This window comes from Macaca thibetana, chromosome 13 (assembly GCF_024542745.1).
Source record: "Macaca thibetana thibetana isolate TM-01 chromosome 13, ASM2454274v1, whole genome shotgun sequence".
NCBI lineage: Eukaryota > Metazoa > Chordata > Mammalia > Primates > Cercopithecidae > Macaca > Macaca thibetana.
The window spans coordinates 52,603,984-52,619,251 of record NC_065590.1 but is presented as its reverse complement, the minus strand read 5'-3'; the positions used below and the strand labels follow the sequence as shown (position 1 = coordinate 52,619,251).

General features: G+C 39.9%; 1 protein-coding gene across 3 annotated transcripts in view; it reads left to right on the top strand.

The window, feature by feature from the left end:
• The first annotated feature begins 969 nt into the window (after nucleotides 1–969).
• Nucleotides 970–15,268, top strand: part of C13H2orf73 (chromosome 13 C2orf73 homolog) — a 30,496-nt gene continuing 16,197 nt past the window's right edge. The window contains exons 1-3 of one of the 3 annotated variants that reach the window (XM_050753764.1): nucleotides 970–1,109; nucleotides 4,924–5,128; nucleotides 13,817–13,970. In XM_050753764.1, the coding sequence (XP_050609721.1) occupies nucleotides 1,084–1,109; nucleotides 4,924–5,128; nucleotides 13,817–13,970 (385 nt within the window). In that variant the 5' untranslated portion in view covers nucleotides 970–1,083. The remainder of the gene's footprint in view (nucleotides 1,110–4,923; nucleotides 5,129–13,816; nucleotides 13,971–15,268) is intronic. The other 2 variants (XM_050753765.1, XR_007718712.1) reach the window with 2 other exon arrangements.

Here is a 15,268-nt window from a genome sequence, read left to right as displayed (position 1 = left end):
CCTGATAGGATTTCAGGTCACATACATAAAATGAGTCCTAGGACCAACCTCTGCTCTCCCCATCACTCTCCAAGGTGAATGTAAATACACACACGAACACTGACTCTGGATTCCAAACATATGCATATGCATAGCCTAGTATAAGGCAGTATTCAACTCCGCACTTTTCGTTTTCCGTTATCCAGGGAAATGCATGAGTTACCATGACAGATGCCAAAGACTTTTGGCTCTGGTAGTGGAAACTGGGAGGCAATGGTGAAATAAAGTAAGAAATTCCAGGGCCAGAAGGTGGATGCAAGTCAGCAACGGCTTTTCCCAGGAGCTTGCTCTTTTGGGGTAAGTGCTACACGTACAAGCCCCAACCCGCTGCATAAGCCACCCTATTCCGAACTCCGCTCAGGCTGCAACAGATGCACACACTGCAGGAAGCGTCATTTGCAGGAGATGAGTGTTCCCTTGCTCTATTTTAATCCTGGCAGCCCAGCCGGGGAAGGTTTTGTCAGAAATGGTGGAAAACAGTGACAACCAAGCTTTCTGGAGTAAAGGCTAGGCAACTCAGGAGCAACGAATCACGACTCGCACAGTATTTAATAATTCAAGGGAAAACAAGTATCCTTTCCGCAGGCCCGCACTTTTGCAGCCAGCTTGGGCGGCCGTGGTAGCGCCTGGGCCACGACCTTCCGGGCGCGGCGGAGACGCGAGCAGCGCTGCCCGGCGGCTCCGGAAACACCCCTTCCCCAATCCTCAAGGACCAAATCCGTCCTGACAAACACCCCTCCTGGCCCTACAGTGGGAAGGGCAAGTTCAAACGCAGGGCGTCAAGCCCACACGCCTAGAGACCCGGCCAGGCATACCCCGCCCTCTTCGCTGCGCAGTCGCGCATGGTGAGCAACAGTCCCCACCAACCCCGCTTACTGCGCCTGCGCACTTCAGGGGTGCCCCCACGCCCCTTTCCGAGGCCTAGCGCCTGTCGCTTAGCAACGCGCGAGTCATAGTCGCGGCGCTTTGCGCGCGCTTTTCCTGACAGGGCTGCGTCCTTGTTCTTCCCGGGAGGCTCCTCGCTGCCTGGTCCCGTAGAGGCCCATGGAGGGAAAGGAAGATAAGCATCAGTAAGTGCTGGAGTTTCGTGTCTTATTTCCCCTTCCAAAAACTATTTTCCTCCTTCAGGGGGAGGCCGGGGTCCAGCACGGACAGTCCAGGCCAAGCTCAGACAGTCCTCTTGCTTCTCTAATTTCCACTTGGCTGAGCGCTTACAACAGTAATTTTTAAAACACACCGTTTTACTGAGCACATACTGAGTGTCAGGGACTTGACTTGCATTACTAAGTCTAAAATTCTTGAAGTCATCCACAATTCTCACAATTATTAGCAGATTTTGTAGGCTTTACCTTTAAAATTATCCAGAATGTTCACCACTGTTCATCACTTTCAGTACTGTCCCCACCCAGTCCCAAGTACCAGCTTCTCTTGCCTGGATGCTGCAACAGCCCTCCAGTTGGTGGCTTTGCTTTTCCCTTTCCCCTCTGCAGCCTCCTCAACACAGCAGTCAGAGCGGACCTTTTACAGCCCAGGTTAGATCGCTGTTCTCCATCCCACATCGTAGAGTAAAAGCCAAGGCTCCTCCAATGGCCTATGGAGTCTACACAACGCGCCCTTTCCCGTTTCTTGCCTCCCTCTGACAGGACTCTGCTACAGCAAACAGCCCTTTCTGCTATCATCTGCAGTGATAAAGACCAACATCAGCAGCACCTGGTTGTTAGGAATGCAAATTTTGGGGACTTCCCACCCCCGAGACACACTGAATCAGAAACTCTATGGCTAGGGCTCAATAATCTGGCTTCCACCAAGGCATCCAGGTGATTCTGATGTACCTTAAATTGAGACTATTAATCAAGGTAGTACATGCAGCTAGTCAGGAATGATGTGGAGCCAGTGATAACTTCTTCCAAAGTCTGTATTTTTGACCCTAGAACAATGGTTCTCACATTTGAACGTGCATAAGAATCAGCTAAACAGCTGGTTAAAACACGTTCCTGGGAACCAGCCCCAGAGATTTCTGAGTTTGTAGTACTCACTAAAAACAAGTAAACAAAAAACTAGGTACATAAAGGAAATGGGGTCCATAAATTTGTATTTCTAACAAGGTCACAATTGATGCCAGTGCTGCTATTCCAGTGCCCATACTTTTAGAAGCAGTGCGCTAAGGATGGTTACACTTCTGCTGGGAAGCTTTGGCAATTACAGTTCACTCTGGTGGAATGCTTTTCCCACAAATATCCACTTAGCTCTCTCCTCCCCTCCTTTTTCAATTGCCACCTTCACAGTGCAGCCTCCACCCTACCTAAAAATGCAAACCTACCTCCCACATACATGCACTCCCTTTTCCCATACCCTATTTTATTATTGTCCTTAGCACTTAACAGACTATGTAATTTACTTTCTCATCTGCCTTTCCCCCATCAGAATGTAAGCTCTATGAGGGCAGGAATTTTTGTTTTGTCACTGCTTTATTATCAGTGCCTCCAACAGCACCTGGCATGCAACTCAATAAATATCTGTTGAAACAATGAATTATTCAATGTTATTCTCCTATCTCTTACAATAGGTATTGTTCCTACCATGCAAATGAGACAAAGGCTCAGATATGGCAGAACTGGGCTTCCAGTCCCTGTCTGACTCACTTCAGAGCCCATCAGTGTTTTTATCTGTGCTTTTCTTCTGGCAAGAGATTGCTAGAATCATGTATTTCACGCTTACTTATCAACCCATAGGCATTCATACCACACGTGCTTAATCAAATGAATTTAACTATATAAGCAAATAGCCCCAGTCCTTTTCTTCAAGGACTTGATCACTACAAGAGTATATTGTTGGGTGATAACTATGAGAAACAGGTGGAACAAACTGATGCCAGAAGCCTACAATAAATTGACCTACAATAAATCTACCTTTAAATAAATAATTATATCTCTGGAAAGGTAATAGAAAAAGGTTGAGAAGTTTTTTGCACTTTACCAGTAATCAGTTTTTCCAAATCCTTTGCAGAAAGTAATTTTTGGGAAGAAGGAACTAGAATCCGAGGATTCTGAATGTTGCTTTTATGTGTACTGGAGGGGTGGTTGAGGGTATTCAAACAAAGCCAGAGTAAACAACTCCAGCAGATTCACCAGAAATATGTAAATATTATAATGGCAGTCCATTTACCTTGGATGAACAGGATGCTTTTCCTGATGTTGGGCACGTGATGAATTCAACAATCTACACCTTCATGGAACTTATTGACTAGTAAAGGATATTTGTAGTGCTTACTAAAAACAAGTAAACAAAAAACTAGGTACATAAAAAATTGTGGTGTTAATAAAAGAAATGAACAAAGTACTAAAATAGAGAATACATGTGGCAGGGGAAGGAAATCTAGGAAAAGCTGCTGAGGAGATGGTTTTAAGCTGAGCCCTAAATATCCTGAGCCAGCTGTGCTGGGAGCTGGGAAAGAGCTGTCCAGGCAGAGGGAAGAGCATGTGCAGGTGCCGTAAGGGAAAGAGATTGATGTGTCCCTGGAACTGACAGAAGGCAGTCTGGTTGGAGGGTCTTGAGTGAGGCTGAAGAGATTCACTGGGGCAACTCACACAGGACCTTAGGAGTACAATTAGGAGGCAGTATTTTATTGCAAATGAATGGAAAACTACTTCAGGGTTTTAATTGAAAAGTGACGTAGGCCAGGCACGGTGGCTCACGCCTATAATCCCACCACTTAGGGAGGCCGAGGCTGGCAGATCACGTGAGGTCAGGAGTTCAAGACCACCCTGGCCAACATGGCGAAACCCTGTCTCTACTGAAAAAAAATGCAAAAGTTAGTCAGGCGAGGTGGTGCACACCTGTAGTCCCAGCTACTCGGGAGGCTGAGGCAGGAGAATCACTTGAACCTGGGAGGCAGAGGTTGCCGTGAGCGGAAATAGTGCCACTCCTGCCTGGAACAGAGTAAGACTCCGTCTCAAAAAGGAAAAAAAGGAAAATGATGCGATAGAAGAGATGGACCTGGCATTCATTTGAAGGAAGGCAGGTGTTATACTTTAAGGGCTGTGTGTAAGGTTAAACAGTGCTACCTGCTTTCTCTGTGAATTTGGGGTTTCATTGACTCACTTGCTGTGGGATCACGGCTTTGATTTTAAAAGCTTCTATGTAAAAAGTATTCAAATTCATATATTTCATTCTTTATTTTTCAAGCAGGTGAATTTTAAAAATACTGCCTTTTATAATTTCAGTTTCTCCTTATTTGAAAGGAGAAAAATCTGATAAGCTGTTTCTTCTTGTACATTTTTAAAATATTTTATTTTAGTAATTTTCATATTTGTAGCAGTGTCCTTATTAGTGGCAAAAAATGAAGAGATTTATTTTGACTGCCATATAGTGTTCTTTTCTTGAAAAGATAATAATGGTGCTCCTTTGGTAGCTTTAAGTTTGCCAGACAAGCTTTTGAAAATTAACTGGTGTATTTCCTTGTCCAGATAGCTGTTTACTAGGTCAAGGGGGGAATAAAGCCATTCTCTTGGTAATAAAACTTTTAAAGAAGATGAGTTAAGTATATAGGATGTAACTTGTCCACACGCGTAAGTACTGCAAACATGATTTGGAAGCATAATCCAATCACTACTCTCTCTTTACTCCAAGCAAATGAGAGGTGGTGCACTGCACTCGTATATTATAATGAGTAATCATTATTAACACAAATCCCTTTATCGCTTATATGATTTAGAATTAGAAAATGGCCTCCTACATTTTAATAGCACAAACTCTTTTAACTATTAATACAGCCTAAATTGTCTTGACTGATGTTTGTAATATATTTAAATCTTATTTTATGTAATTTTCACTCAATATTTTAATGGTTACTTGGGTAAATGATTTACTATTTGTGTTTTTCAGACATCATAAAATAGAGGATGCTGCTATAGCATATGTAACTGAAAATGAAGAAATTAAACAAAAAAAACCTGGAAAAAGCATGCAACATTCAAAACCACATGTCGGAAGAGGACGTATATATTATGCTAAATTCATTAACACAAATGCAAGAACATACAATGAACCAGTTCCCTACATAGATCCCAAAAAAGGGCCAGAAATACAGGTTGGACAGATGTTCATTGTATACAAATAGAGATTTAGATTCAGACGCTGTTTTGCAGAATAATTTGGTCACACTATAAAGGATGAGACCATCTCAGAGTAGTACCTATCATAATGCAATAGTTAAAAGCAGTAACCTGGAACTATTTTGGCACATGACTTTTACATATAAACAATACAGATACAGGGAGGGAATCTAAGTATTGTTTCCCTAGATTGGCTCAGATTATCGCCACGAAGTAGTGCTTTGGGGTTACTAAAGAAATTTCAGGTATATATTGTATTTACAATATATATTCTAATATAAAAATGTCCCATGATACTCAGTAATTCACATACCTTCTGTAAAATAATAATCATTTATTGAAAGCATATGAAGTTCTAAGAATGAGCTAAGTGTTTTATATAAATTATATTCTTTAATCTCTACAACAATTTTTACGAAGTCTTATTGGAAATAGTTTACAGATAGCACATATTCCGATGAGGTTAATTAACATATCTGAGATTAAGTAATAAGCAAATGTCACAGTCATATTTCTGACCCAGGGCTATTGGTTTAGCCAAACCACACTTCATTGACTGTACCATGCTAAAAATATTCCCTTATCTTTTTTATAAAGTCAGGTTTGTTGCAGTATAATTTATTGTATTAGTTTCCTATTGCTCATCTTACAAATTTTCACAAACTTAAAAGATGGTTGAAAGCAGCACATATTTATTCTCTAGCTTAGAACTCCAAAATCTGTCTCACTGGCTGTTGCCAGGCCTAGTTCTTTCTGTAGGCTCTAAGGGTGTATCAGTTTCCTTGCCTTTCCCAGCTTCTAGTGGCTGCCCACGTTCCTTAGTTTATGGCACCTTTCTGTTCGAAGTCAGCAACACAGCATCTTCAAATCTTTCTCTGACCCACTCTCCTGACTCTGTCTTATAAGGACCCTTGTGATTAGATTGCATCCACCCAGATAATTCAGGATAATCTCCCCATCTCAAGATCCTTAATCACATCTGCAAAGTCCCTTTGCCATGCAAGATAGCATTCACAGATTTGGGGATTAAAACATGAACAATCTTTAGGGGCAGAGGGAGGGAACATTATTATACCTACCCTTACATAGTAAATTAGTTACCCTTGTAGTGTATAATTCTCTGAATTTTGGTAAAAGTGTAGTCGTGTTACTCCATCACAGTTAAGCCATGAATCATTTCCATCACCCTCAAAGGATCCCCTATGCCCTTTTGTGGTAATCCCCTTCCTGTACTCAAACAGCCACTGATCTGTTTTCCATAGTTTTGCCCTTTCCAGAAAGTCACGTTAATGGAATTATACAGTATGTAGCTTATTGAACCAGTCTTTCAGAATAAAGCACTTGGGATTTGTCCATGTTGCTGCAGCATGTCACTAGTTCATTCCATTTTGTTGCTGCAACACACTTGCCATGTGACTTTGGGCAAGTCATGCTAAGCTTCCATTTCCTAATTTATATAATAAGGATAGTAGTTGTCCCTCATGGGGCTTTTGTGAGAATTAAAATATTTTTGTCAGTTATTGTTCTAGACACTAGAGATACAGCAGTGAACAAAGTAAATGGGGAAAAACTCCTGTCCTTACATAGCTTACATTTTAGTGAGGGAAAAGATAAAACAAGTAAGCTGTATTCGAATGTTATATGGTAGTAAGGGCGGCATGCAAGGCAGGATAAGGAAGGCTGCAGGCAGAGCTGCAATTTTAAATTGGTGGTCAGAGAAGGCTTCACTGAGCGACATTTGAGTGAAGACCTGAGGGAGAGTGAGGGAGTAAGCATGTAGGAACCTGGCAGAAGAGCATTCATAATGCACAAAGGAAGCACTCACTAGACATTAGCTCTTAGTAGCAGCAGAATCCTAGTCTACTGCTCTTTGCAGTGATGGGGACTCATTTGCAGCTGAGAGCAGGATTCTATGAGAGAAGACCTAGTACAGTGCTGGGCCAGGCAAGTGTTCAACAGATGGGATTCAAAATATGTCACAGCAAAGGTAATAATTTCTCATGTAGGTTTTTTCCAGCATATTTGGAAAAGGAAATGTGTACCATCTAAATGGTCTCAGATCACTGTGCCAATGTCCGCCTCCTCCTACTCCACTTCTTTCCTCATCTCTCTGTGTGTTAGGTATAGTGATTTAACATTTAGATGGAGATTGCTTTTTGTGAGCTCTCTTCATACTGATAACATCTGTTCTTGTCATAGACAGCACACCATGGTGTGAATGTGAGATCTTCTTGGGGCAGGAATTCCTGTGGTTAAATGTACTTTAATGTCATGAACTAAACCCTTTTAAGAGCCATATTGAGAGTACTTCATTTTGTATACTTGCTTATGCTCTCGTACCAATTATTTCAGATTTTAAAGAAATCAATTGTTATTGTTAGACCAGACCTACACCAGGGAAATTAATTTGGTACCAAAATCCAGATTAGTGAAGTTCTTACATTTCTTGTAATGGCTCATGAATGACTCTGAGCTCTAGTTCAGGGTTGAATTTAAAACTGTTCACTGAACTCATCCTTACATTGGCAGTACTAAGAAAAAGAAGCTGGTTTGAGAATAGAAATATGAAACATAAAAGTTTAAAAACTTAATCCCAACTAATTTTCTCTTACTTCTTACTCTATTGGTATGTTGGAAAAAAAATGAACAAAGGTGTTAAGAGCTACTATCCGCAAGACTAGGTGACAGAGCAGTAGTAGAATCATTATTAGTGCTGAACCTTTAGGAGATGGTGAAAGTGAGTTTGAGATGAAGAGCTCAAAGGGAAGCTGTCAGTGAATACTAATGAGGAGAGTTACAGAGAAAGACTGAAGATATCACTGAGTTACAAGCATGTCTGATTTGGGTGTGGCAGGAAGGGAAAGTTTATATTTTAAAAACATAGCCTGGGCAACATGGTGAGACTGCATTTATTCAAAAAAAAATTTTTTTAAATAGCTGGGTGTAATGGTGTATGCCTGTGGTCCCAGCTACTTGAGAGGCTGAGGCAGGAAGATTGCTTCCACCTGGGAGGTCAAGGCTGCAGTGAGCTGTGTTCACGCCATTGCACTCCAGCCTGAGTGACCAAGTGAGACCCTGTCTCAAAAAGAAAGAAAATAGGCTGGGCACAGTGGCTCACACCTGTGATCCCAACACTTTGGAAGGCCAACGTAGGAGGATAACTTGTGCCCAGGGGTTTGAAATCTGCCTGGGCAACATAGTGAGACCCATCTCTACAAAAATAAATAAATAAATAGCCAGGTGTGGTAGCAAGCCTCCGTAGTCCCTGCTACTTAGGAGGCTGAGGCAGGAGGATGGCTTGAGCTCAGGAGTTCAAGGCTGCAGTGAGCAATGATCGTGCCACTGCACTCCAGCCTGAGCAACAAAGCAAGACCCTATCTCTAAAAACAAATTTTAAAATAATAAAATAAAAAACAAAAACAACAATGAACCTTAAATCTACTCATTTCTAAGTATCCAAGGATTAATAAAGAACATATATTTCACATATTTGTAAACTGTTCCTTTAGGATGACAGGTTTCTTTTTAAAGGTCAGCTTGGTTAAGAAAAAAACTGGTTGACGGTAATGCTGTCTTTATAAGAGTAAAGAATATAAACTTGCCTAAATATTTTAAATGACACCTGTTGTTTTATGTGTTTTGCTAAGAGACTATCTTTAGGATGCAACACGAGATTGGTTGGTTTTATTTATTTACAAGATTTTTAAGATTTCGTACATTTCTACCTAGGAACATAAAATTGGGGATGCTAGAAAAAGAAAGAAGTTGTTTTAGCTCAGTCACTTCCAAAGAAAACTAGTTTGATTGTCTTGTATTTTTGGCTGGGTGCGGTGGCTCATGCCTGCTATCCCAGCACTTTGGGAGGCCGAGGTGGGCGGATCACGAGGTCAGGAGTTCGAGAGCAGCCTGGCTGGCATGGTGAAACCCCATCTCTACTAAAAATACAAAAAATCAGCTGGGCGTGGTGGTGCATGCCTGTAGTCCCAGCTATTTGTGAGGCTGAGGCAGGAGAATTGCTTGAACCTGGCAGGCAGAGGTTGCAGTGAGCCAAGATCATGCCACTGGACTCCAGCCAGGGCAACAGAACGAGACTCCGTCTCAAGAAAAAAATAAAATAAAATAAAATAAAAATGTTTTTAAATATTGGTACTTTAAAAGAGATTATACTAGGTTGGTATTTTCAAAAGTTTATTTTTCAGAGCACTGACCCTTGTCTACATGCTTGACAAAATAAATTTGCAAAGTCAAATACGTTTTGGAAAAGCTGTATTTTTATAAACCTTTCTCAGAGCTTCACAATTCACATTGGTGTATAAAGGTTCTGAGAAATCTTGTGATAAACTTATTTAACTTTGTTTTTCTCACTATTTCCCAAAGTTACTTAACTGTGGACACCTCTTTTGTATAACACCTATTAATATGCTGGAGAACTAGTGTTCCACAGAACACAATTTTCGAATTTTTTTATGGGGGGGTACATCATGAACTGCTTAAAAACATTTTTTTAAGCACTCATAACATCTATAGCAAAATAGAGGTGAATTTAGGTACAGTGTAACCAATGTGACCTTAGCTGCCCTAGTGTCTGTGATAGTACTTCAATTTTTTAAAGCCACTGAGCTCTACCAACAAAATGTGATTGTTTATGTGTAGGTTTTGTCAAAAGCCCACATTTCCTTGGGAATCCACAAAGTATGATTTTATGTTCCACAGATGACCACCACCAGCCATCTTGGCTAGGCCACTGTGGCTGTGGAGCTTGGCTTATGACCTCTTACATTCGCTTAACTGGTTTCTCTAAGATACTTCACTTGCTTTTACTACTTCTCCTCTGAGGATTCTCCCTTAATTTCCCAAAGAATGGAAAATAGGTAATCTTTACTAGAACATCTCTGAAAGCTTAGGGGTACTAGGAGTATAACATAGAGACTGCCTTGCACTGGCTTCCAAATGTGACTAAGGGACCTACAGTGCAACAGCTACTGGCCTTCCCAGAGCTGCGGGTTAGAAGAAGCCCCGTCATCAGGAATCTCCAGGCACCTCCTGACCATGGAGCCCAGTGACTATCATCCTGGGGCAGGAAAGAAGACAGGCCTTAGACTGGGAGGGATAACTCCTCTCTGGGTCCAAAGTTTGAGTTAAGCAAAATCCCCTCAACAATCTGCAAGATATGGTCTGTTGCTCAGCGCCTAGACAGAGCCATCACGCTAGGTAACTTCCCAGCTTATTTTGTCATAAGTAACTGTGTTAACCCCCCACAATCCAATATAAGTGATGGTACACAGAGCAGTAAATTTTGTGTTAGTCTTTCCTTTCAGTATGAGATAAAGATAAAAACGAGCCTCCATCTATCTCTTTCCTTAATCTCATAATCTTTTATGAGTAAATGCTTGGACCAAAAAGGCACGCACATGTTACATGGGCACGTACGCACTCTTACTCTTCCAGGAACAAACCCAACTTTTTAGGCATAAGGAAGACTATCCAGAAACATGAAAGATAACCTTTTTTTTGGACTGTAAGATTTCACTCAGCTAAAGTGAAGATGCATCCAATTTATAACACTCATCAGAATACTTTCACAAACTGCAGAGTCTTAAAGTCACCAGTCACATTTTAGCAAAAACTGTTCTCTATTTCCTTTATATTTGTGAAACAAAGAACATTTTGGCAAAATTCTCAGTTTAAAAGAAGTTTGCTCAAAAGATGAAATTATCTCTCTGCCTTAAGGGTAACTTTGCATTACACTTTTAAGAAAAAATTATAGCCAGGCATGGTGGCTTATGTCTATAGTCCCTGCTACTCAGGAGGCTAAGGTGGGAGGATCACCAGAGTCCGGGAGTTTGAGGCTGCAGTGAGTTGTAATCGCACCACTACACTCCAGCTTGGGTGATGGAGGGAGACCCTGTCTCAAAAAAATAATAACAACAAATAATAATAATTAAAGCCCATCAGCCATTTCCTAGTGGTTTGCTCCTCCCAGAGTCATTTTTCCAGTAACTTGAATATTAGCAAAATAAGTTTTTGATCAACAAAAGTAGATGATATAAAGTGTTTGTGCATGCTTTACAATCTTATCATAGAACTTTCTCAGGATACTTGCTGCTATGGTTTGAATGTTTGTCCCCTCCAAACTCATGTTGAAATGTAATTTCCATTGTAACTGTATTAAGAGGTGGGACTCTTTAAGAGGCGATTAGGTCATGAAAGCTCCACCCTCACAAGTGAAATGAATACCATGATAAAAGGGCAAGTTTGGTCCCCTCTTGCCCTCTTTTTGCCCTTCTGCCTTCCACCATGTGAGGATGCAGTGTTCAAGGTGCCATCCTAGAATCATAATAACCAAACCTGCCAGTGGCTTGATGTTAGACTTCCTAGCCTCCAGAACTGTGAGCCAGTAAATTTCTGATCCTTGTAAATTACCCAGTCTAAGGTATTCTGTTATAGCAGCACAAAACAGACTAAGACATGCACTTTGAGCCTCTATTTTCACTTCTTCAATAATTTAATGTGGTTTGTGCTTACCTGGTTTTGCATTCCACAGCCGGTTTGATACAGCAGTGCAGCACAGAAATTAGAGGTGTGCACAAAGAGTTGGGGGTTTGAATTGTGGCAGTGCAGCAGTCTGCTAGTGATATACCTTGGGGAAGTTACTTAATCTCCTGGCAGTTTTCTCATCTGTAAAGTGGGTGTGCCTGCCTCATAGAATTGTGATGAGCATTAGACAAGACCTATAAATCCTAGACCTTGGGGCATAATAAGCACTATTATAACTGTGAAGTGGAGTGGAGAAGAGCTGCCAGAAGCAGGCGCTCTGACAACAGTAGGATGTGACTATTTTCAGCCAGATAGTGAGAAGACACCATCTGTTTAGTAATCTGTTCTAGAATTTTCCTAGGATCTACATCAAGTAGTCTTGATTTTTAAAATTCACCTTTTAGCCCATTCTGAAAAATGAAGCATTAGCCAATCTATTCTCCAAAATGCACTAGTTCCTAAATTTCTGTGATCTCTGCAGAAATTCCCCTAGTTACAATTACCAGTTATTCCATTACTCCTGCTTACAATTTGTCATTGGCCAAAAAACTGGCACTCTTATAAACTGACAAAGTGAAGTCCAACTCTCTCATCAGCTCTTCAGGGCTTAGTTCTTTGGTACATGTTCATCCCATCTTTTACAAGTTAACCATAATTTTCCTTAACAACCTCAAGTTGAGTAGTTCTGGCTTTCCTGAACAAGATTCTTCTCTCCAAATGGTTAGCTGGAACACAAAAGATAACCTTTTTGGGGGCTGTAGGATTTCACTCAGCTATGAACAATTTTTCTAGAAAACCTTATTTTTGCTGCCTTTGACAATTGTATAAATTATAAATTTATACAACTGTACAAATTTATAAATTTCTTCCAAGTTTCTTGACAATCTTCTGACAAGCTGACTCCATTAATTATTTTTTAAATCGAATGTTGTATATGTCTTTTATACGTGCCTGTCTTTTTAGAAACTAAGCTCATTTGAGAGCTGACTCCCTATGCAGCCACACAGGCTTTTTTTTTTTTTTTTTTTTAAAGAAACATCTCCCTTTTTGCATCAATGTAGCCCCAATTGTATTGTCAGAATTTTACCTATTAGAATTGCATATTCATCCCCCTTGAATCATAGTTTAGAAGTCTTTGGCTATGGAATCATAGTTGATTTTTTAAAAGGCAGACTTGCTTCCTTATAGCCCATGGTAGGTGTTTGATTATACCGAAAGTTACTTTCATACCTTAATTGTATTCCGGGAACTCCTAAGTGTCATGGGTTTCTCAAGGGTTTTCTTACTACCACCTAACAACCAGTTTTAAAGTTTTGGTCAGAATTAAGTTGACTAATAGTTCCCCTCTGTACTCTCTGAACTTCCAAGAAATCAAATTGTCATACAGGCTAATGAAGAATCTTTCAGTTTTCCCTTTCTTGTATACTTAGGTTTTAGTACTAAAATTCAGTAACATTGGAGAGATTTCCCCTTAAAACAAAGTTTATCAAACTGAGTCATTAGTGAACCATAAATCATTGAGTTGCAGTCAGCAATGTGAAATGAAATAGGAAAGCAATAAAATAGAAGAGAAAAATAGCTGAGCACACTGCATATATTAAGAATAAGTATTTTGTGAAACTTTTGTTTCAGTTTTATGTATGTGTAGCATTGTGCGCTCTTGTATGACATAAAATGTATTTCATGGTACAGGTTAGGGACTAAAAACTCTAAAAACCACCATTTTTAGATGATAATACATTATTTGTATTGTCATAATGAAAAGTTTAGAACATAATTTTTTAGAATATTTAAATATATACATACATGTGTACATATATAACAAAATTGTAGTACAAAACAAATACAGCTATTTTGTTGACTTTTACCATTTTATTTGTTGATGGAAGGTAGCTTAAGAATTTAGCAGCTGTATTTTAGCTAAAAATACGTGACAACTCATTTTTCAGTGCCTTCAAAGAAATACATTTTTTTGTGAAAAGATATCTAGATTTCAGAATTCCACATTAGTACCAGGATATCCACTAACTTGTTAAAGTGAATTACTGAATATCCATAGACATCAAGCAATAAATGAAAATGCCCTACAGTATCCAATATTGTGTTTCCAATTATTTTCTATGAAGGGTGACTGGTGGTCACATGGTAAAGCACTGGAACCTGTCTTCCTACCACCTTATGACTCTAAGAGTACCCAGAGGAGTGACTTCCAAAAACCAGCATGTCCACTGGTTTTGCCAGTCAAACACAGCAAGATGCAAAAGCCTTCTTGTGGAATAGGTAAGGTTTTGCAGTGGCAAAAACCTTTTTTGTTATCTCAAATTATTGCTGTCAAAACTAAGATGTATTAGATGTCCTGACACCTCCTGAAAAAGTTACTTCTTTACAGAAGTTGAAAATATACACACAGCAAGTGCAGCCCTTGGGAAGTTTGTTATTTCTTCCTAGTGGACAGTTCCGTCTCCAAATAGTTAATGTGACAGAATGAAAATTGTACTGATCATTAATAACATCAGCCTCAAAGTCAGAAACTTAGTAGCATTCTGCTGGTTGTTGCCACCACATTTTAATAGTTATAACTATTGTCACTTCAAAGAAGGTAGTTGATGAAGGGGGCTATTAGATAATCTGTAACAGTGACCTGTCATTTAGAAATATAATAAAGTTTCCACTTCTGGTTCAGGATAGTAGACTGAGCACACATACCTAAGTTCCCTGCCTTCCAAGACCCTATTACTATAAATAGTAACAAAGCAATAAACTCCTAAGGGTGAAGATAATAGAAGGAAGAACTTCCTGGAATGTAGAAAAGACTAGAAGCCTACTGACAGATAAAAGAGAATAAAGAAGCAATAGCTAGAAGGAGATGCGCAAAGAAGAGACAATCTGCCTGGCCAAAGCCCTGACTGAGCTACATGCCGAGCCAGCAGGCATAGTGGAAAGCAAAAATGAAAAGCGAGTAGGAGACAGAGAGTTACTTCAAAGCCTGTCCCTTAAATAAAGGCTCCAGTCATGAGCACTCCATCCTATCCCAATATTAAGACTACTAGAGCGCAGCATCTTAGCCAGATGTCAACTACCACACCAGTTATTTCAGTAAATCAAGCTGATCCCCCATCCCCTTCTTATGAATGGACAACCAAAGATTAGAATTATGCCAATTAAAAAAAAAGATTTGGAGGATAAAGGCAGGGAAATATCACAGAGCATGAAACAACAAAACAGAGTCTTCGAAAATGAGAAGGAAAGCAAAACAGAGGATCTGTTTGGGAAATCCAACTTTTCTGGAGCTCCAGAAGATAGAGGAGTAAAAATGAAGGTAGATAATTAGCAAAACATAACATTTCTTGAGCACATACTATTTGCCAGGCACTTTATGGAGCTTTCTGAATAGTAACTCATTTAATTCCCACATGAACTCTATGCAACATAATAGTGTAGTAATACTGTTAATATTCTTATTTTTCAGATAAGAAAGTGTAGGGAGGCAAAGTTTTACCTCTACCCTCTTAGTGTTTTTGGCTGGGCTTGAGAATTAAATTGACACAAAGATCAACAGGAGAAAAGCATACAAATTT